Source organism: Sus scrofa, chromosome 6 (assembly GCF_054392235.1).
Source record: "Sus scrofa isolate SSC_HxYL_T2T_F1_AM1 chromosome 6, Sscrofa_HxYL_maternal_Yorkshire_Landrace_v2.0, whole genome shotgun sequence".
In the NCBI taxonomy this organism is placed as follows: Eukaryota; Metazoa; Chordata; class Mammalia; order Artiodactyla; family Suidae; genus Sus; species Sus scrofa.
Genome location: NC_139388.1, coordinates 39,087,329 through 39,109,564, shown reverse-complemented (window position 1 = coordinate 39,109,564; position 22,236 = coordinate 39,087,329). Strand labels below are relative to the sequence as shown.

Genomic DNA, 22,236 nt, shown 5'->3' with positions numbered 1-22,236 from the left:
GGACAAAAAGGATTGGGAAGAAGGAGCCCTCTCAGTTTCTGGAGTAATGGCTCTCAATGCATAGTTAGTTGTTGACTGCAGGAAGAATCCATGTGTGTATGATGTCATCAGAGAATGCTTCATGAAGGAGGTGACACGCAAAGAATGAAAAGGTTGTGGATGCCGGTGGAGAGGAGAGAGGGCAGAAGAGCTTACATGTCGAGCAAGGAGCAGGGGTGAGCATCACATTTGGGGCAAGGGTTGTGTCTGGTAGTGAAGACAGAGCTGAATATGGTGGGCTTTGATTATGGAGGTTCTTGCTTGAATGCTAGGTGGAGGAGTTTGTGCTTGACTCAGGAGGCCAAAGGCAGTTTTTAATAGTGGAGCAGAGGAGTTCCAGAAAGATTAATCTGGCAGTTGAGTTGAAGCTGTAATAAAAGGGGAAAGATAATTAGTAATTCTTTTTTTTTTTTTTTTGGTCTTTTTGCCATTTCTTGGGCCGCTCCCATGGCATATGGAGGTTCCCAGGCTAGGGGTCTAATTGGAGCTGTAGCTGCCTGCCTACACCAGAGCCACAGGAATGCAGGATCCGAGAAGCGTCTGTGACCTACACCACAGCTCACGGCAATGCCAGAAGCTTAACCCACTGAGCAAAGTCAGGGATAGAACCCCCAACCTCATGGTTGGCTCAGTTCGTTAACCACTGAGCCAAGACGGGAACTCCATAATTAGTAATTCTTGATGTATATGTACAACACTGTTTCATTTAGCCTAGTAGCTCTTAATGGTAGTGCCATTTTGGTGAAACCTAAAAAGTCTTTTTCTCCTCTAGTATGTTGACTGAAGAGTAGATTCCCAAGGAATGGGTTGGGAATGCTCATTTTGTGGCTCCCTTTTAAGACACCCATCTTTTGGATGTACTAGTGTAATTGTCTGTAGTAGATTTTCCAAGGAATGTGGTAAAGCACAGATCATAGCTGAGACTACTGTGTGGCCATATGTTGACTAAATCAAAAGGAAAGCAGTTTGCATCTCTCTCAACTGGGGAGTTATGTGTTTGAATTATTATTTCCCGGAAGACCACCCAGTAGCACCCAGTCTGTTCCCAGATTACCTGCCAGGGCCCAGGTGATCAAAGGCTCAGCTTTTCTTGCTTCCTGCCTGATCTTCCAGGCAGAGGTCTAGCCTCTCCAGCTCTGCACAGGTTATTCCTGTAGTTTTCTTCTGATCGAGTTTCCTGTAGCACTTGAGTGATGTTGTGGAGAATTGACTTACTTTTATTTATTAATTTACATTAATTCATTAATTTATTTTTTGCTTTGTAGGGACGCACCTGAGGCATATGAAGTTCCCAGGCTAGGGGTGAAATCAGAGCCATAGCTGGTGGCCTACACCACAGCCACAGCAACGCCAGGTCTGAGCCACGTCTGCGAGCTACACCACAGGTCACGGCAATACTGGATCCTCGACCCACTGCGTGAGTCCAGGGAGTGAACCTGCATCCTCATGGATACTTGTTGGATTCATTACCACTGCACCATGACAGGAACTCCTGAGAATTGACTTACTTTTAAAATGCTGCATTTTTATCTCAGTGTTTATGTACCAAACACATTTTTTTTATTACTCAATGAATTTATTACATTTATAGCCAAACAAATTTTTGTTGCCTCTCTTTTTTGTTGGAGTTTGGGGATGCTAATAACATTTTTATTGGATAGCCTAGAAAGGCAGGTTGCTATGTTTAGAGATTGTTGTGGGCTGAATGTTTCCCTCAAAATTCACTGACATTCTAACCCCCCGTGTGCCTGAGCTGGGAAAGGGGCCTCTAAGGTTAAATGAAGTCATCAGGGTGGGACCCTGCCCCCATAGGATTAGTGCCTTGTAAGAGAGAGCAAAGAGCCCAAGCATGGAGGAGATGCTCTGTCAGGACCTGGTGAGAAGGCAACAGCCTGGAAGCCAAAAGAGTCCTCTCACCAGAAACCAAATTGGCTGGAGCCTTAATCTGGGGCTTCCAGCCTCCAGAACTGTGAGAAAAGAAACGTTGCTTAAACCAACCAGTCTGTTACATTTTGTTATGGCAGCCTGAGCAGACTAATACAGAGCTAGACTGTAACTAAGGAAGATGTAGGAATTTACCCATAACCAGACTGATATGTAGAAAGTCTATTTGTAGTAAAAAAAAAAAAATAGGGGTATCACACTGCTTTTTTTAGAGTGTGCAGATATGGCGGTGATGGTGAAATTTAGCCAAAAAGTCACACAGGAGCTCAGTGCATGAAGATTGGATGTTGCTATACAAATGTAGAGGGGTTTTTATTTTATTTTATTTTATTTTTCCTGCTGTACAGCAAGAGGGGTTCTTTTAGGGAAGGAAAAGAGGGAAATTTTTGATTTTTTGGTTCATTGAATTATTTGGCTTGAGTTCTCATAACAAAATGCCACAGACTGGATGGCTTAAACAATAGAAATTTATTTTCTCACAGTTCTGGAGGCTGGAAGTCCAAGGTCAGGGTGCCAATAGGACCGGTTTCTACTGAGACCTCTCTTCTTGGCCTGCGGATTGCAAACCTCTTGCTGTGTCTTCACATGGGCCGGCCTCTGTGTGCCACAACTCCCCATGTCGCTTCCTCTTCTTATAGGGACACCATTCAGATCGCATTAAGGTCCTACTTTTTTTTTTTTTTTTTTTTTTGGCTTTGCCCAAGGCATGTGAAAGGTCTCAGGCCAGAGGTTGAACCGCACCATAGCCGCAACCTGAGCCACTACAGTGATGCCAGATCCTTAACCAGCTGGGCCACCAGGGGACTCTTATAACCTTAATTACATCCTTAAAGGCCCTCTCTCCAGTACAGTCACATTGTAGGTTAGAGCTTCACCATATGAATTTTTCAAGGATGTAATTCAGTCCATAAACTCATGAACCAAAAATTATCCCTGTACTAATGATATTGAAGAAGATAAAGCCAAAATCCCATTTTGAAAGAAAGCCTGTTTACATTGTGTTTAAACCTGTTTTCTAAAACTGAATCAAATGCAAGTTTATTGATGCAGTAATAGGTGTGTAGTGGTATCTTTCAATGGTTTTAATATTCATTTCCCTAATGGCTAGTAATGCTGAGTATTTTTTCATGAGCTTGGTTACCATTCGTATATCTTTGGTGAGGTGTCCAAGTTCTTGCTCATTTTTTTTTTTTTTTTGTCTTTTGTCTTTTGTTGTTGTTGTTGTTGTTGCTATTTCTTGGGCCGCTCCCGGGGCATATGGAGGTTCCCAGGCTAGGGGTTGAATCGGAGCTGTAGCCACCAGCCTATGCCAGAGCCACAGCAACGCGGGATCCGAGCCGCATCTGCAACCTACACCACAGCTCACGGCAACGCCGGATCGTTAACCCACTGAGCAAGGGCAGGGACCGAACCCGCAACCTCATGGTTCCTAGTCGGATTCGTTAACCACTGCGCCACGACGGGAACTCCCTCATTTTAATTATTTTATTTTTTTCTTTTTTGGCTGCCTCACCGCATATGGACTTCCGTGGCCATAGATCAGATCTGAGCTGCAGTTGCAACCTATGCTGTGGATGGGGCCACACCAGATCCTTTAATCCACTGTGCCAGGCCAGGGATCAAACCTGCAACCCAGGGCTCCAGAGGCACCACTAATCCTGTTGTGTGACAGTCCAAACTCCTTGCTCACTTTTAAATTGTGTCATTTGTTTATGTCTTGTTGAGTTTTGAGGGTTCTTTTATACATTTTGGATTTAAGTCCATTGTTGAGTATGTGATTTCCAGATATTTTCTTTGCATGTGTAGCTGGCCTATTCATTCTCTTAAAATTATTTTTGGCAAAGAAAATGCTTTTAAATTAAGGTGGAGTCAGATTTGTCAATGTTTTTCTTTTATGGATCACACTTTTGGTATTATTTCTAAGAACTCGTTGCCTTATCCCAGTTCATGAAGATATTCTCGTGTGTTTTCTTCTAAAAAAATGATAGTTTTATGTTTTACGTTTAAGGTTATGATCCATTTTGAGCCAGTTATTGTATGAAATGTGAGGTTTAGGTCAAGGTTCTTTTTAAAATTTTCTTTGCATAGGGATGACCAATTGTTTTAACATTATTTATTTCAAAGACCATCTTCCACTGAATCACTTTTACACTTTTACGCTTCTGTCGAAGATCAAATTTGTGTGGGCTTATCTCTGAACTTTCTGTTTTTCTCCATTGATCTATGTGTCTGTCTTTTAGCCAGTACCACACTATTCTGATTATTATAGCTTTATAATAAGTTCCGCACTCAGGTAGTTTGACCTTCAACTTTGCCTTTTTCAAAATTATTTTAGCCTATCCTAGTTCTTTTCTCTTTCAGAAAAATTTTACAATAATCTTGTCTATATTCACAAAAAAATTCTGCTGGGATTTTCATAGGGATGTTATTTAATCTACAGATCACTTTGGGGAGTGTTGACATCTTTACTAGGTTGGATCTTCCAATCCATGAACATTGTGTCGTCCTTGTTTTTTCATCATTATTTTATAGTTTTCAGCATATAGATCCTATGCATGCTTTGTTATGTTTATGCATAAGAATTTCATTTTTTGGATCCATCTTAAATGGTATTTTAAAAAATTTCAGTTTCCAGTTGCTCATTGCATTTAAATAGGAATATGATTGATTTTTTTGTGTGTGTTGACCTTGTATCCTGCTGAACTTGCTGAATTCACTTAGTTCTAGGAGGTTTTGTGTGTATGTAAAGATTTTTTTAGACTATTCTGTCATCTACTAATAGGACAATTTTATTTCTTTTCAATCTGTGTGCCTTTTATTTCCTTTTCTTGGTTTACTACTCTAGTTAAGATTTCCGGTATTATGTTGAAAATTATTAATGCCTTGGACTTAATCTTAGGGAAAAAGCATTCAGTCTTTCATCATTAAGTATGTATTAGCTGTAGATTTATCTTTTTTGTTAATGCCCTTTATTAGGCTAAGGAAGTCCTAGTCATAGTTTGCTTAGATTTTTTTTTTTAAATTAGGAGTGGATGTTATAGTTTGTCAGATTATCTTTCTGTGTCCAGTGAGAGGATGATTTTTTTTTTCTGATTTAACTAAGTATGGTAAATTATATTGTTTTCTTCCCACTTCAAATGGTGTACTAGTCTTGCATTCTGGGATGAAATCCATTTGGTAATGATATGTTATCTTTTAATATATTTTTGCATGTAACTTGCTATATGTTTTGTTGAGGATTTTGGTATCTGTGTTATGAGGGATATTGGCTTGTAGGTTTATTTTCTTGTAATGTCCTTGTCTGATTTTGGCATTAAGGAAATACTGACCTTAGAGGATTTCTCTTGTGGCACAGTGGGTTAAGGATCTGCCATTGTCACTATAGCAGCTTGGCTTGGGTTTGATCCCCTGCCTGGAAACTTCCACATGCCACGAGTGCAGCCAAAACAAAACAAAACAAAACAAAAAAAACCCCTGGAGTTAATTAAAAAAAATTTTGACCTTATAAAAGGAGTTGTGAAGTATTCCTTCCTCCTCTTTTTCTTCGAGATGTTGTGTAAAATAGGATTATTTCTTAGGTGTTTGTAAATTTTGCCAGTGAAACCATCTGTTTGATTGAGTTTTCTTTTGTGGAAGATTTTTTAATATAAAAATTTATCTTTAAAAAAATATATAGGGTTTATTGATTTCCGATTGGGCGCATTTTAGTACTTTGTGTATTTTAAGGAATTGATCTGTTTAATCTAATTTATTGAATTCATGGGCATAGTTCCTAGTATTTATTTTTTATTATGCTTTTAATGTCTGTGGTATCAGTAGTGTCCTCTCTTTCATTCATTACATTGGTTATTTGTATCCGTTCTTTTTTTTTCTCCTGGTTGGAGGCATGTCAATATTACTGATCTTTTCAGAGAACACCTTTTTATTTCATTGATTTCTGCTATAATCATTTCCTTCTGTCTTCTGGTTGCTTTAGGTTTAATTTGGTCTTCTTTTTTTTCTAGTTTATTAATGTGGAAGCTTAGTTTACTGATTTTAGATCCTTTTTGTTAATACATGTATTTAATCCTAAACACTTCCCTTTAAGCTTTCTCTGTCTCCTACAAATTTTGTTATGTTGTGTTTTTGTTTTTATTCGGTTAAAAATGTTTGATTTCCCTTGAGACTTCCTCTCAAATAACTCCATGGTTATTTTATTTTATTCCATTTCATTTTATTTTTGTATTAAAGTATAGTTGATTTACAGTGTTGTGCCAGTTTCTGCTGTATAGCAAAATGACCCAGATACAGTCCCATTCTCATATTTTCTTACATCATGGTCTATCCCAAGAGATTGGATATCGTTTCCTATGCTACCTCATTGTTTATCCATTCTAAATGTAATAGTTTGCATATACTGACCCCAAACTCCCAGTTCATCCCCCCTTCCCCTTTCCGCTTGGCAACCTCAAGTCTGTCCTCTATATCTGTGACTCTATTTCTATCTTATAGATAGGTTCACTTGTGCCATATTTTTTGATTCCACATCATATAGTATTTGTCTCTTTCTGACTTACTTCACTTATTATGAGAATCTCTAGTTGCATCCATGTTGCTGCAAAAGGCATTATTTAATTCTTGCTTATGGCTGAGTAATATTCCATTATATAGATCTACCACATCTCCTTTTTTTTTTTGTCATTTTTTTTTTTTTTTGGCCTGCACCTGCAGTATATGGAGGTTCCCAGCCTAGGGGTCGAATCAGAGCTGTAACTGCCAGCCTATGCCACAGCCACAGCCATGCAGGATCTAAGCCATGTTTGCAACCTACACCACAGCTCACAGCAATGCCAGATCCTTAACCCACTGAGCGAGGAGGCCAAGGATTGAACCCGAAACCTAACGGTTCCTAGTCAGATTTGTTTCCACTGAGCCACAATGACTTCATTCATCAGTTGAAAGCCATTTAGGTTGCTTCCATGTCTTGGCTATTGTGAATAATGCTGCTATGAATATAGGGGTGCATGTGTCTTTTTGAATGAAAGTTTTGTCCAGATATATGCCTAGGAATGGTATTGCTGGATCATATGGTAGTTCTAGATTTAGTTTTCTGAGGAAACTCCATACTATTTTACACAGTGGTCGTACCAATTTACATTCCCACCAATAGTCCACACCCTCTCTAACACTTGTTATTTTAGACCTATTAATGATGGCCAACACCATGGTTATTTTAAAGTGTATTAATTTCCAAATATCTGGGTACTTTCCAGGTATCTCTCTAGTTTAGTTCAGTCTTAGTCTGAGGATCTTTGTATGATTTCTATTCTTTTAAGTTTGGTGAGGTTTGTTAATAGCTCAGAAAAAGGTCTGACTTAGTGAATGTTCCACGTATACTTAGGATGACTCTGTTTTGCTGTTGTTGGTTGAAGTGTTTTATAAGTCCACAAGGTTAAGTGGATCGGTTATGCTTTTCAGTTCATCTCTAAGATTTCTGATTTTCTGCCTCCTTTATCTATCAATCACTGTAGAAAAGTGTTGACATTTCCAACCTAAATCTTAGTGCATCTCTTTCTCCTCACAGGTCTGTTTTGCCTTATGTTTTCAGTTTATACACACTTAGGATTTTTGTGTTGGGAAGAGTGGAGTGATCCTGGTTGAGTCTGCTCTTCAGCTAAGGCGGTCCCCAAAGAGGGCTGACAGTCAACTCTCGAGGCTCTTCCAGAAATTAGGATAATAAAACTTTTATTCTTGAGGGAGAATCTGGACATTCCAGCATCTACCAGAGATTTAGGTTGGTTTTGTTTGAAACTGTTTTATTAATGTTTTCATAGGAATATTTTTGTAGACTTTCAAAATCTTTGTATAAAATTGTACTTATCTTCCTATTTTTGTTTTAATATATATAGTATCTATAGTTATATCTCCTTTCTCATTTCTGATATTGGTTATTTGTACCTGTTGTGTTTTTCTTGATAGAGAGGCTCTCAGGGCAGCCTATAGGCAATAACTGATGAATGTGGGTGTAAAAGGCCCTTCCTCCCCTAACTTAGGACAGATTAGGAGATAGGCCATCCTATCTCGAAACTCACCTTAGGGTTCTGTGAGGCATTCCCCTGAGAATGCATCACAGCTCAGTTTTGGCCTCTGCCCAACCTTTCTTCCTTCCTTTCTTCTATACAGTTGTTGATCAAGAGCACGTCCTAATTTATTATCTATTTTATTAGTCTTTAAAATAACTGGCCAGGTGATTTAAAGCTAGCGTGCAAGTCACCACAGGGCTTGTTAACTTTAATTCACCTTTATACCGAAGAGCTAACCCTTAAGTAGCCTAGCATACTCCTTAGCATACCATCAGGGTCTCTTGGAAACAATTCAAGTTTTTGAGTTTATTTTTGGAGTAGTTCTAGCTATTCGTAAAGATTAGTATTTCCTCACCTTTATTCTTAGAGGTCTTCTAAAAATGATTTTTTAAAAACATGGAATCTAGGCAATCTTATTTTTAGTAACAAATTACTAACATTTCTTAGTTTTTATAAGATTACTTAATCTTAGTAATCTTATCTCTCCTCTATCTTGAAACATTTTGCTATAGGATTTCTCTGCTTGAAAAGGTTGTATCTATGATGCCAAGTCATTTTACTTTTGATAGTTTAGTAACCACTGCTCTTGGTAGAGATGCACTTCATAGATTTGCAGAGGTACTTAATCTGAGGGTGAATCTCTAGCTATATCTACCGGTAATACATCCCTGTCTTTCCTTATCAAGAGTGGGAGGGTATAGAAATAATGTTTAAAAGTTGTCACCTTTAATCTGAGGCCTTCTAGGAGAAACTATTTTGAGAATTGAGTTTCTGAAAATACGTAATTTTTTGGCTGGTATGTGGAGAAATAGAAAGAGCTAGTCCATGTAATGATGTGTTAGCAACAATGTATTTATTGTATTTACAAGTGTACAAGGCAATACATTGAATATCATGGTAAAGCAAGTCTTACAAAATGTTTTGGTTTCCCACAAAAATTATATTGTAGTTATAAATATAAAAAAATTATATTGTAGTCTCATCCATATAGCACTATGCAATAACATTGTCTTTTTAAGGCAACGTACATACCTTAAAAAATACAAAACAAAAAAATAATTACAATAGTAACATCAAAAATCATTGGTCACAGGAGTTGCTGACTAGTATCCATGAGGATATGGGTTCGCTCCCTGGCCTTGCTCATTGGGTTAAGGATCTGGTGTTGCCGTCAGCATGAGCTGTGACATAGGTCGGCACCTCCAATTTGACCCCTAGCCTGGGAACTTCTGTATGCCAAGGGTGCTGTCCTAAAAAGAAAAAAAAAAAAACAAAAAAACCGCATATAACTATAACAAATATAATACTCTTTAAAACATTTGAAATACTAGAAGCATTACCAAAATATGACACAGAGACACAAAATAAGCAAATGCTGTTGGAAAAATGGCACCACCATACCTAACTCGATGCAGGGTTGCTGCAAACATTCAATCTGTAAAAAATGCAAAATTTGGGAAACACAGTAAAGTGAAGCACAGTAAAACAAGGTATGCCTGTATGGCAATTTTTTTTTTAAGGATTTTTATTTTTTCTATTATAGTTGTGTACTGTAATTTGTATCTTCAAAATGGTTTATAAGTCTTAATTAGTTTTAGTTCCCAGGAGAGGAGGATTATAGAAGTAAAGATCAATGGAAGAGGGTCAAAATATGCTGTTATTGTTTGTCACTGTAATGGGAAATGGGAGGAAAGAAAAGAACCAGCTTATGGAAGGTATAGGTACCCTCTATGAACATATTACCATTTATGACTCAAAATAGTCTTTCAGGGTTGGTATCACTCACTATCCTTGTTTTACAGAAGAAGAAACCAGAGCTCAAAAAGGTAAAGTAACTGACTTAAAAGTCACAAAATGAGAGTGGGGCTCTGAATCCTGACTAGTTTGACCTCAAAGTCTTATATTCTTTCCACTCTTTTATTCAAAGTTAATATAAGTGTCTTTGTACTGTCCTTGAACAACATGGGGGGTTAGGGGTGCCGGCCTTCTGCACAGTTGAAAATAGAGTATAACTTTACTGCTGGGTCTCTCTGTATTTGAGATTCTACACCTGTGGATTCAACTGTGTACATACTAATTGAAAACACACACTTATAAGTGCAGTTCAAATGCATTTTGTTCAAGGGTCAACAGTATGTGATTTTTTTTTTTTTTTAAATCTTTTTTGGGCTGCACCCATGGCATATGGAGGTTCCCAGGCTAGCGGTCCAATTGGAGCTGTAGCCTCTGGCCCACACCACAGCCACAGCAACGTGGGATCTGAGCCGAGTCTGTGACCTATATCACAGCTCACGGCAACGCCGGATCCTTAACCCACTGAGCGAGGCCGGGGATCAAACCCATGTCCTCATGGATGCTAGTCAGATTTCTTTCTGCTGAGCCACGATGGGAACTCCGTGTATTTGATTTTCAATGCTGTGACATTTTTCACCTGCTGCTCCTTAATGAGTGATATTGAGGTTGCTTTGAAGCTTAGTATCAAGATAAAGAAATATAGTATAAAGTCACTGGTTGTATTTTTAATTATCATTAACATTTTATTTGCCTATAACACTACTCCTTGTAGACCCTGACCACAAGAGAGTTTTAAAACTCATGCTCTGTCAGTTGAAAGATACTAAACCTAACTGTGTTTAGGTACAGTGTTGTAGGTTGATAAATATTTAGTGAATTTAACTGAGAACTGTGTCAGGAGACACCTATCTTGCCCTGATAAGACAAGTCACTTTACCTCTGTCCAGATATGTGATTTAGATCTCATAAGACTTATCATGCTCCAAAGTAATTATTGATACACTCACAAAAATACTTTGTTTCAATACAGAATATTTATTAAGAAGATATATTAACATGCTTACATACACAAAGTATACCATTTATACACATGCCACTCCCAGTGAACTATAAAGAAAAAATATAACACGAAGAACAAAATTAGTTGTTTTCAGATAAGATCTTGTGTTTTATAGCCATCACATGTCCACATGCATATTAGAAAATCATTAGCACTGATACATACTCCCCCCCCCCCCATCTTAGATACAACTTTTTGGCAAGGTGAAGTTCACAAAAATTTGCATTGAAGTCTGAATGTAAATTATAGACCTTTACAGGCTTTTGAAAATATGTTACGGAAGATTTGCATTCCCAGATGCTATCTACAGTAGTTTCCTTGCAAAAAATCAAATGCTCTTCTGTACTACATGATAAGGATCAGTGTTCAAATGAAAATTATTAGGGCACATTATTTCTTGGAGGGTATTACGATCTAGTTTTCAGTTAATATAAGCAAGTAGTAAATCTTTATATAGGGTGTCAACCACCAAGAATTTTGTTTTTCCAGACTATGAGTTCCACATGCCTGAAAATAAAACCCTATCAAGTCTATATATTTTGATAATTAGTTGGAGAAGTCTGTAAAAAATTATCTAAAAATAGTAATAACAAACAACTACCGCTTACTGAAAACGTCCTCTGTCCTAGGCAGCAAGCTCAGTACTTTGTATACATCATCCCATTTGATGTATTCGATAATTCGAATGAGTAGTAGTATAAGCTTTGTTTCTAAACAACAAAAGTGAGGCCTAAGCAATTAGCAAGTTCAAATAGCTTCTAAGTGGTGCAACCAGGAGTTTTAAGACCGGTCTGACTGCCATTCCAAAGCCAGGGTAGCCAACCCCTATACTGAATGCCCCTAGTGAGAGACTTCTCATCTGCTATAATGACGGTGAATGGTTAATAACTTTATCCATGATACAGTCACAGAAGTATAATCTGCATCATTAGAATAAGAAGCAAGACCAATTCAAATGGATCACAAAACCCCCTGCTCATTTAAATATTTTTATTTACATATGTCTTTTACCATCATTATTCTAATAAGATTATAAATACATAAACACTTGAGTACATGCAACACATTCCACAAAGGAGCAAAAATGTACAGTACCATTGAAAAAAGAACCCAAATTACTGTATACAAAATGCTTTAAAAAAAGACCTTATAACACATTCATACCATATTTATTTGAATACTTTCCAATAATTACCAAGGGATGCATCATTTATAAATAATATTCAAAATCTCCTATTTTCTTCTATAAGCAGGCTTAGTATTTCCATTAATCAAGTGAATAGCTGTTCCATTATGTAATATTAAAGGCAAGTCACATAGCATCAAAATGAAACCGATGGGCTTCTTGTCGTTTTTCTCTATCATCTGCTTTCTGAAAAAGAATTTTAGACTAGTTTATAAATGATAGGGAAATGGTAAAGATTTTCTGAAATATGAAGTGGTTAATTAAAAAGATAAAAGCCCTTAGCAATTAGTAGGTAAAAGGTGTGATTTTATTATACAATAATCTTATGAAATCTTTTTACAGGAGCTATTTTATAATTAATGTTCCACTAAGTTGAATTTAAAAAAAAGCAACAAGGGAGTTCCCGTCGTGGCGCAGTGGTTAACGAATCCGACTAGGAACCATGAGGTTGCGGGTTCGGTCCCTGCCCTTGCTCAGTGGGTTAACGATCCGGCGTTGCCGTGAGCTGTGGTGTAGGTTGCAGACGCGGCTCGGATCCCGCGTTGCTGTGGCTCTGGCGTAGGCCGGGGGCTACAGCTCTGCTTAGACCCCTAGCCTGGGAACCTCCATATGCCGCGGGAGCGGCCCAAGAAATAGCAACAACAACAACAACAAAAAGACAAAAAGACAAAAAAAAAAAAAATAAATAAATAAAAAAATAAAATAAAAAAAGCAACAAGAAATCTTCTTTAAGTGCTTAGTTCATTATTATTTATTTGAATGTAGGAATAAACATTAGATTTTTAAAGGATGGAATCAACTATTACATTTTTTCTATTCTTATTTATTTACTTTGGGTTGCATCTACGGCATATGAAAGCTCCTGGGCCAGGGGTCGGCTCCAAGCTGCAGCTGTGACCTATGCCACAGCTGTGGCAATGCTGGATCCTTAACCCACTGTGCCAGGCTGGGGATCAAATCCAGCACTTCAGTAGTGACCTGAGCTGCTGCAGAGACAACCCTGGACCATTAACCCACTGTGCCACAGTGGGAACTCCCATTTTTCCCATTCTTAATACTGCTGAATCTAAACTAATTAGAGTACATTAATTATTTTGGTTAATCTATTGATTTCACATCTATTTACTCACCCTCTGCTCCCAGCAAAGTACTGTGCTTGGAATTTTGAGCGATTAGAAAAAAATCCCTCCCTTGTGTATCTCGTTCTCAAGGAACTTATTAAAGAAAGGAATAAACATTAGATTTTTAAAGGATGGAATCAACTATTCCTGGAAAGAAACAAGCAAAATATACTAAATAACTTTTTTCAGGATGAAAAGTGAAAAGTGTTACCAGTATTCTGAGAGAAATATTACTCTTAGGTTGGCGTGAAGAAGGGGAAAGCTTTGAAAAGGCAGTGTTTATGGAAATGAAGAGAAGGGACACGGACTACAGGTGGGGGAAGAACAGGACTGCCCCTGGGAAGTCTGTCAGGAGCGTCGGAATATGTGAAAGCAGCTGATAAGAGGAAGGCTGATAAGAGGAAGGTGTATGGTGGCGTCGCCTGGAAGTACTGTGAAGGCTAGGCCAAGGGATTTACACATTTTAGGCAGAGGGTGGTCACAGAGGTTTCTGGACACAGGGCACATGATTAAGACTAAACTTGATTAATCAGGCAGCAAGGGAATTTGGGAGGACAAGACAGGATATAACAGGGGGCAGAGCTAAATTAAAGCACTGGTGTAAGGAACTCAGAAGTGGAGTCGGCTGCAGAGGTTGTATGGTGGCACAATCGGGAGGGCAACCGATTAAATCCTGTGGTGATCAAGAAGGATGAGAGAGGCGGCTTTAGGAAACTGCTTTTAGGGTGCCTGTAAGTGATCTAGGTAGAGGTGTCCTGGTGACAGGTGGAAGTGGGGAGAGACCTTTAGAGAGAGATGAGGGCTGGGCACATTTGAGGTTATAGCTCACGCCATGGTTGTAGATGCAACTGGCAGGGACGGAGTGTAAAGAAGAGGGTCTGGGGTGGACGCTGTGACAGAAGAGCAGCCAGCAGAGGTGCAAGTGGCCAGAGAGGTAAGAGAACCACAGGACCCCAGGGCAGGCAGTACATGAATAGGGATTTCGATCCATATTTGTATATAAAACTCCAGTTTTTAGTCACGGCATCATTGTTCCTGTAATGTTTATACTCTAATCAGATCTCCTGTGAAATTAATAATGCTAACTTCCTTTCCTTCATAGGTCTAGAGCTACGTCATACTGCAGACTATGTTCTGACATTTCTAGACAGAAGTGCCTAGGGTCACCTTAGATCTTACCTCTTAAGTTGCAATCTTAGAGGTAAATGAATATATAATTTTATGTTGTTTTTTATATGAAAGGAGGTTTTTTTTTTTTTTTTTTAATGGTCACACCCACGTCATATGGAAGTTCCAAGGCCAGGGACTGAGTCTGAGCCACAGCTTTGACTCAGCAATGCCAGATCCTTTAACCCACTGCACCCGGCCAGGAATTGAACCTGCACCTCTGCAGCAACCCAAGTCACTGCATTCAGATTCTTAACCCACTGTGCCACCATGGGAACCCCAGGAGTGATTTTTTTTTTTTTTTGAGAGAGACAATCTTATGAAACTTTATCAGAACAATTAACATGTTCTCTTGTTCATAAATTAAAACAGCTAACATAAAACAGATAGTAATTTTAGTTAACAAAAATGATTATCATGAGCATGACAATCCAAAGAGAATAGGTGCAAAAAAGTAAAATGCTTTTGTGACACAGAGAAGCCCTTTTTAAAGAACATTATTAGAACCAGCTAGTTATGTACTAAATATATATTCATATACAAGTAGAAATTAGCTTTTTCAACTTATATCTAAACTGCTAATAAATTTATGTGATAGCCTTCTTTTCCTCATATAAACATATAAAAATTACATTTTTGAGTTTTGTTTTTAATTATTACTTCGGGTGTGATACTAAAGAGCAGAAATAAGCTTAGTTTAGGACAATGAATACTTGATAGATGGAAAAAGATGTTGATCACCTTGGTTGTGACTTCCCACCTAAACTCTGAGAAAACTACTTAGCCTCTCTCTGCTCGGAATTTTTATGGAGAGATAGCTGTTATTCTCAGTAAAACATGTCCACGGCTCCATCAGTTAATAATGGACACAGGCTTATTTAAAAAATGATTATTTTTCAGGCCATTTCTTAATTATTTCTAATTATGCTTTTCGATACACCTGGTGATTTTGAGGTGTTCACTTTATTACTATTGCACAGCATCAAAGTTTTAAAATACATATTCTTCTATGATTTTCTTCTTTTGGCAGCACCCATGGTATGCAAATTTCCCAGGCCAGGGATCAAACCTGTGCCATGGTAGTGAACCAAGCCACAGCAGTGACAACACTGGGTCCTTAACTCAGTAGGCCACCAGGGAACTCCTGGTCTTCTATGCTTTGTAGGAATTGCTAAGAGACTTGATATAAAAGAAATTATTATCCATAAGCTGTCATTATGGACAGAACTTGAAAAATCAGAAAATCTTTGTCATGTGAAAAAGTTTAAAATAGAGTGTTTTTATTTACTTATTTTTATTTTTTATTTTTTTTGACTTTTTAGGGCTGCACCTGTGGCATATGGAAGTTCCCAGGCTAGGGGTCTAATTGGAGCTGTAGCCGCCAGCCTACACCACAGCTCACAGCAATGCCAGATCCTTAACCCACTGAGCGAGGCCAGGGATCAAACCTGCATCCTCCTGGATGCTAGTCAGCTTTGCTAGCTGCTGAGTCGCAAGGGGAACTCCTAAAATATAGTGTTTTTAAAGAGCAATATATTACTATTATAAATTAACCAAAGGTAATATTTCATTTAAGTGAACAAACCTTTTCCTGCCAATGTAAAATCCCAATTATTGCCAAGATGAAGACACAGACACCAATGAGAGCTATGGCCGTGAGGAGAACAATGTTACTTGGTGTAAGATACAGTTTGGCACTCCAGCTGCAGATGAAAACAAAGAAGCAAAATTACACATTTTAACTTAAAAATAACAAAATTCCTTGGAGACATAAAAGCTAAATAGCTCATTAATTAATGAACCAGTCCATTCATTCAACTCGCTTAACCATTCATTATAAATAAATGAGTGAAAATTAGACAGTGATAAGAATATTGATGATCCAGCAGAATTCAGATTTTACTCCGAGAATTGAAGTAGACCAGAATTTTTGATAAGATGCTTTGATGTTTTTCTTTGAGCCTGTGAGAATTATTAAGTAAACTTATCAAGGGTACTGTGGACAATCTAAAACATGGTTTTTATGTCTTGGACGCTAAGGCTATACAGTCACATGATTTTGATAAGATTTCTATATCTTTTTAAATTGTTGCATAGGGTAATGCTGAGGTGATATTTAAGAATTTTTTTATAAAGTTATAGTTGGTTTACAATGTTGTGCCCATTTCTGCTGTACAGCAAAGTGACTCAGTTATACACGTATGTATTCATATACATATCTGCTATTTGTTATATATACAATGTATATATTATATGTTCTTTTTAATATTCTTTTCCATCATGGTCTATCCCGGGAGATGGGATACAGTTCCCTGTGCTATACAGTAGGACCTTGTTGTTTATTTGTTCTAAATGTAATACATATTTTTGACTCCTGTTTACATATGTACTATGACTAAGTAAAACAACCATATGTCCAAGTGGGTACAGATAGATGCCTGTGCAGAGTGTCATATCAGAGGGTTTACATTATTACAGCGACATCGAGACTGCATGGAAAATTGCTTTTAGTCCCTCAATGTTAATGGCAATATACAAACTTTAGCATACATCGAACTAGTTCTTTCTTCTAAAATAGACCACATAAGATAGTACTTGCAAACCCTGAAAAACCTAAAGCGGAGGTCTGTATCACCAACACTACAGGTGGTTATATAAAAAGAACTTTTTGTTCTCTCTGAGAATAGATAATAGATATATTTTCATTTCAAAAGTTTAATAAAAGCAAGCTCATTCTGATAAATAGCAAGCAACGATTGACTTATTTTGGGATAATTAAAATTTACTGATCCATAAGTTAGCCTCTAGTCAATAAATTTCAAAATATACCCCAAACTAAAATCAATTTGGTTTTTATTACGTACATAAATTTGAAAAGAACATTTTTTTTCAAGAAGAACAAAAGAAACTTGAAAAATGTTGAGATTGTGGAGGAAATTCAAGAGTAAGAAAACCTCAGGAAACAAATACCATTTATCAGTTGAGGTTAGCTATTCTCAGTACTTTACCTCATACTTAAAAAAAAAGTCCTTTCATGAGACTTTTTTGGTAATTCTAATTTTTTAATTAAATTAATTTTAACATTTGTTTATTTAATGGCTGCGCCCACAGCATATGGAAGTTTCCAGGCCAGGGATCGAATCTGAGCCACAGCTGCAACAACCTATTCCACAGCTGTGGCAGTGCCAGATTGTTAACCCTCTGTGCTGGGCTGGGGAATTGAAGCCATGCTGCCACAGAGACAATGCCAGATTTTAGCCTGCTGCGCCACAGCAGGAACTCCTGGGCAGTTCAAATTTTAAAATGGGTATTACTCAGCCATTAAAAGGAAAGAAATAACAGTGTTTGCAGCAACATGGATGGACCTAGAAATTAACATGCTAAGTGAAGTTAGTCAGTGAGACACCAACATCATATGCTATCACTTACACGTGGAATCTAAGAAAAGGACACAATGAACTTCTTTGCAGAACAGATACTGATTCACAGACTTTGAAAAAACTTAGGGTTTCCAAATGAGACAGGTTGGGGAATGGGGGGATGCGGTTGGGGGGTGGGGGGGTACGCTGGGAGTTTGGGATGGAAATGCTAAAAAATTGGGTTGTGATGATCATCGTACAACTGTAAATGTAATAAAATTCATTTGAGTAATAAAAAAAGAACTTAAAAAAATAGGAGTTCCCTTCGTGGCGCAGTGGTTAACGAATCCGACTAGGAACCATGAGGTTGCGGGTTCGGTCCCTGGCCTTGCTCAGTGGGTTAAGGGTCCGGCGTTGCCCTGAGCTGTTTGCGGTGTAGGTTGCAGACGTGGCTCGGATCCTGCGTTGCTGTGGCTCTGGCGTAGGCCGGTGGCTACAGCTCCGATTCGACCCCTAGCCTGGGAACCTCCATATGCTGTGGGAGCGGCCCAAGAAATAGCAAAAAGACAAAAAAAAAAAAAAAAAAGAACTTAAAAAAATAAAAAACTCAGGAATATAGGAATTTGGGTAAGAAAAACATTGGACAAAAGGCCAATATTCAGTTTCTTACTCAGAAGCAGTCATTCTTCTCATTCTTCTTACATATCTTTCCAGAGATATTCTATCACACACAGATATCTTATTATTTATTTATTTTTGGCCACACCTGCGGCATATGAAAGTTCCCTGGCCAGTGATCGAACCCATGCCACAGTGACCTGGGTCCTTAACCAGCTGCATCACAAGGGAACTCTGTGATTTCATTTTAAAAATCACAAATGGTTGCTAAATGCATTTTCCTCTACTTGACTTTGGCTTTACCACTTTAGAAGACTGTTCTGTCATGATATTGCATTATACAGAATTTCCATAATATAGAATTTCCATTAACCCACTGAGTGAGACCAGGGATTGAACCCACATCCTCATGGATCCTAGTTGGGTTTGTTAACCCCTGAGCCATGACAGGAACTCCCATCATAGCTGCTTTTAATGTGACTTCATTGAACAGAATTGGAAAGAGATGCACACAATTGGCTCACGCAGGGGCATTAGGTGGTTCTGGCATCCCATCCAAAACTCTAATAAAGAACAGTACAACCTGTACTTGTTATTTGTTTCTTTTTGATGACAGCCATTCTGACAGGTGTGAGCTGATATCTCATTGTAGTTTTGATTTGCATTTCCCTGATTAGTGATTTCAGCATCTTTTCATGTGCCTTTTGGCCATTTGTATGTCTTTGGAAAAATATCTATTCAGATGCTCTGCTCACTTTTTAATAGATACATTTTTGGGATTCTTCAGGAAATTAAAAATATAACTGCCATACGATTCAGTGATTCCACTCCTGGCTATTTACCCAAAGAAAATGAAAACATTAATTAGAAAAGATACATGCACCCCTATGTTCACTGTGGCATTATTTACAATAGTCAAGATAATGGCAACAACCTAAGTGCCCATCAAGAGATGAAGGGATAAAGAAACGTAAGCGCTCTCCCTCCCTCTCTTTCTCATATGTGTATATACATATAGACATACACACACAGAATGGAACTCTACTAAGACAGAAAAGAAGGAAATCTCGCCATCTGCAGCTACATGGATGGACCTAGAGTGAAGTAAGTCAAACACAGATATTGTATGATGTTACTTAACTGTGGAATCTTAAAAAGTAAGATAAATGAACAAACAGCAAAATAGAAACAGTTACAGAGAATAAATAAGTGGTTGCCAGAGGGGACTGACTGAGAGGTACAAACTTCCAGTTGTAAAATAAATGAGTCATGGGTACGAAATGTACAGTGTGGGGAACAGAGTCAATAATTACGTAATATCTTTGGCAACAGATCATCAACAGTAGCAATCATTTTGAAATGTACAGAAATACTGAATCACTACGCTGTGTAACAGGAACTAACACAGCGTTGTAGGTCAATTATATTTCTTTTTCTTTGAGGGGAGGGATCTTTTTCTTTTTTTTAGCCACACCTGCAGCATAGGGATCAAATCCAAGCTGCAGCTGTGACCTAAGCCATAGCTGCCGCAGCGCCAGATCCTTAAACCATTGCGCCAGGCCAGGGATCAAACCTGCGCTGTTACAGAGAAAACGATGGATCCTTAACCTGCTGTGCCACACTGGAAACTCAGTTATATTTCTAAAACAACACTAATAGAAAAAGAGATCAGATTTGTGGTTACCAGAGGTGGGAGGTGGTGGTAAGGGGTAACTGGATGAAGGCAGGCATAAGGTACAACAGTCACGAGATAAACAAGCACTAGGGATATAATGTATAACAGGACAAATAGAATTAACACTGCTGTGTATTATATATGAAATATGTTAAGAGTAGATCCTGTTATCATCACAAGGAGAAAAATTGTTTCTATTTCTGTACTTTTGTATCTGAGATAATGGATGTTCACTAAACTGACTGTGGTAATCATTTCATGATGCAAGTCAAATCATTATGCTGTACACCTTCGACTTATACAGTGCTGTATGTCAATTATACCTCAATGAAACTGGAAGAAGAGAGAAGAACAAGACAGCCTGTGTTTTGAGAAGAAATGTAATAAGCCACTGGTTACATATTCATAGGTTATTTTCTTTTCATATTGATATCAGAGTGGCCTTAAGAACAAGTCATATTTTTTCCAATAAAATTTAAATGTTGGAGTTCTCTTAGTGGCGCAGTGGTTAGTGAATCCGACTAGGAACCATGAGGTTGCAGGTTCGGTCCCTGCCCTTGCTCAGTGGGTTGACGATCCGGCGTTGCCGTGAGCTGTGGTGTAGGTCGCAGACGCAGCTCGGATCCCCGCGTTGCTGTGGCTCTGGCGTAGGCTGGTGGCTACAGCTCTGATTCGACCCCTAGCCTGGGAATCTCCATATGCCACGGGAGTGGCCCAAGAAATAACAAAAAGACAAAAAAAAAAAAAATTTAAATGTTAATATCTTCAACGTTTTTGAAATGACAGAATAAAACTAGTAATTTAAAGAAAAAATGAACAGAGATAAAGATTTAGAATTAAATGCTATTATAAAAAGGAACATATTCTGCTAATAAGGATAAAAATACCTACCATTTACTGAAAACTTACCATGTGCTGGATAATGTTAAGCATATTTCATCCTCATCCTTAAAAGGTGTTTTTTTTTTTGTTTTTTTTTTTTGTCTTTTGTCTTTTTGCCTTTTCTAGGGCTGCTTCCCGCGGCATATGGAGGTTCTCAGGCTAGGGGTCTAATTGGAGCTATAGCCGCCAGCCTACACCACAGCTCACAGCAATGCTGGATCCTTAACCCACTGAGCAAGGCCAGGGATCGAACCGCAACCTCATGGTTCCTAGTTGGATTCGTTAACCACTGCGCCATGACGGGAACTCCAAAAGTTGACTTCTTCTTTTTTTTTTTTGTCTTTTTGCCTTTTCTAGGGCCGCTCCCGTGGCATATGGAGATTCACAGGCTGGGGCAGAATTGGAGCTGTAGCCACCGGCCTATGCCACAGCCACAGCAACATGGGATCCGAGCCGAGTCTGCAACCTACAGCACAGCTCACGGCAAAGCCAGGTCCCCAACCCACTGAGCAAGGCCAGGGATTGAACCCACAACCTCGTGGTTCCTAGTCGGATTCGTTAACCACTACATCACGACGGGAACTCCTAAAAGGTGGGTATTTTTATTTCCATTCTACAGATGTAGAAATTGCCCATCAGAGAGAAAAAAGGACTAGCTTCCAATCTCAGCTAGCAGTGGATCAGAGTTTCTAGCCTACATCTGATGAACTTCAAAATACAATTTAAACCCTGTGGGATACGTACCACTTCTTAGAGCATCTGCTAAAATCAATGCTTACTAAAAAGTCAGCATTCTGAAATTTTAGGATTTATGATGGGTAAACTGAAGACTAGTCTATTGAAGCAGAGTATGTATAAATGCCTAATTACTTAACCTGCTGTTTGTCTAATAAGGTTTAACTGTTCCTTGTGAAAAATGTCAGGGACCTTCTGTGTAGGTATGTTTAGCCATTTAAGGTTTGCTGCAAGCAAATTAAGTGATGGCACTCATGTGAACATAGCAGAGACAGAGTTTCAACAGAGGTAACTATGATTCAGATTGACAGTAATTCAGTTCAAGCAAGGACATTACCTTCGAGGAACATTGTGAGGATATGGAATGACAATTAGCTGAGAATTTGGAATGATTGCAGTCCATTCTTGTTTTCGTATAGACTGTAAAAAGAATTTAAGAACTTTCAACATTCAGGACACTTTAAAAACAATAACTATTCTACATAAATAAGGAAAAAATTTAAATACTGTTTAATTAATTGAAATCCTAGACATGGGTTAAGCTGAATTTACATATATTAGGCCCCCAATAAGGATCCTATTGGCAAAGATTTC

General features: G+C 38.2%; 1 protein-coding gene across 1 annotated transcript in view; it reads right to left on the bottom strand.

Annotated features, from left to right (window-relative positions):
* Window positions 1-10,854: 10,854 nt before the first annotated feature.
* Window positions 10,855-22,236, bottom strand: part of ITFG1 (integrin alpha FG-GAP repeat containing 1) — a 237,069-nt gene continuing 225,687 nt past the window's right edge. Inside the window, exons 16-18 of the mRNA XM_021094239.2 lie at window positions 21,980-22,062; window positions 15,959-16,076; window positions 10,855-12,271 (exon numbers count right to left, since the gene is read on the bottom strand). Of these exons, the coding sequence (XP_020949898.2) occupies window positions 12,212-12,271; window positions 15,959-16,076; window positions 21,980-22,062 (261 nt within the window). The 3' untranslated portion in view covers window positions 10,855-12,211. The remainder of the gene's footprint in view (window positions 12,272-15,958; window positions 16,077-21,979; window positions 22,063-22,236) is intronic.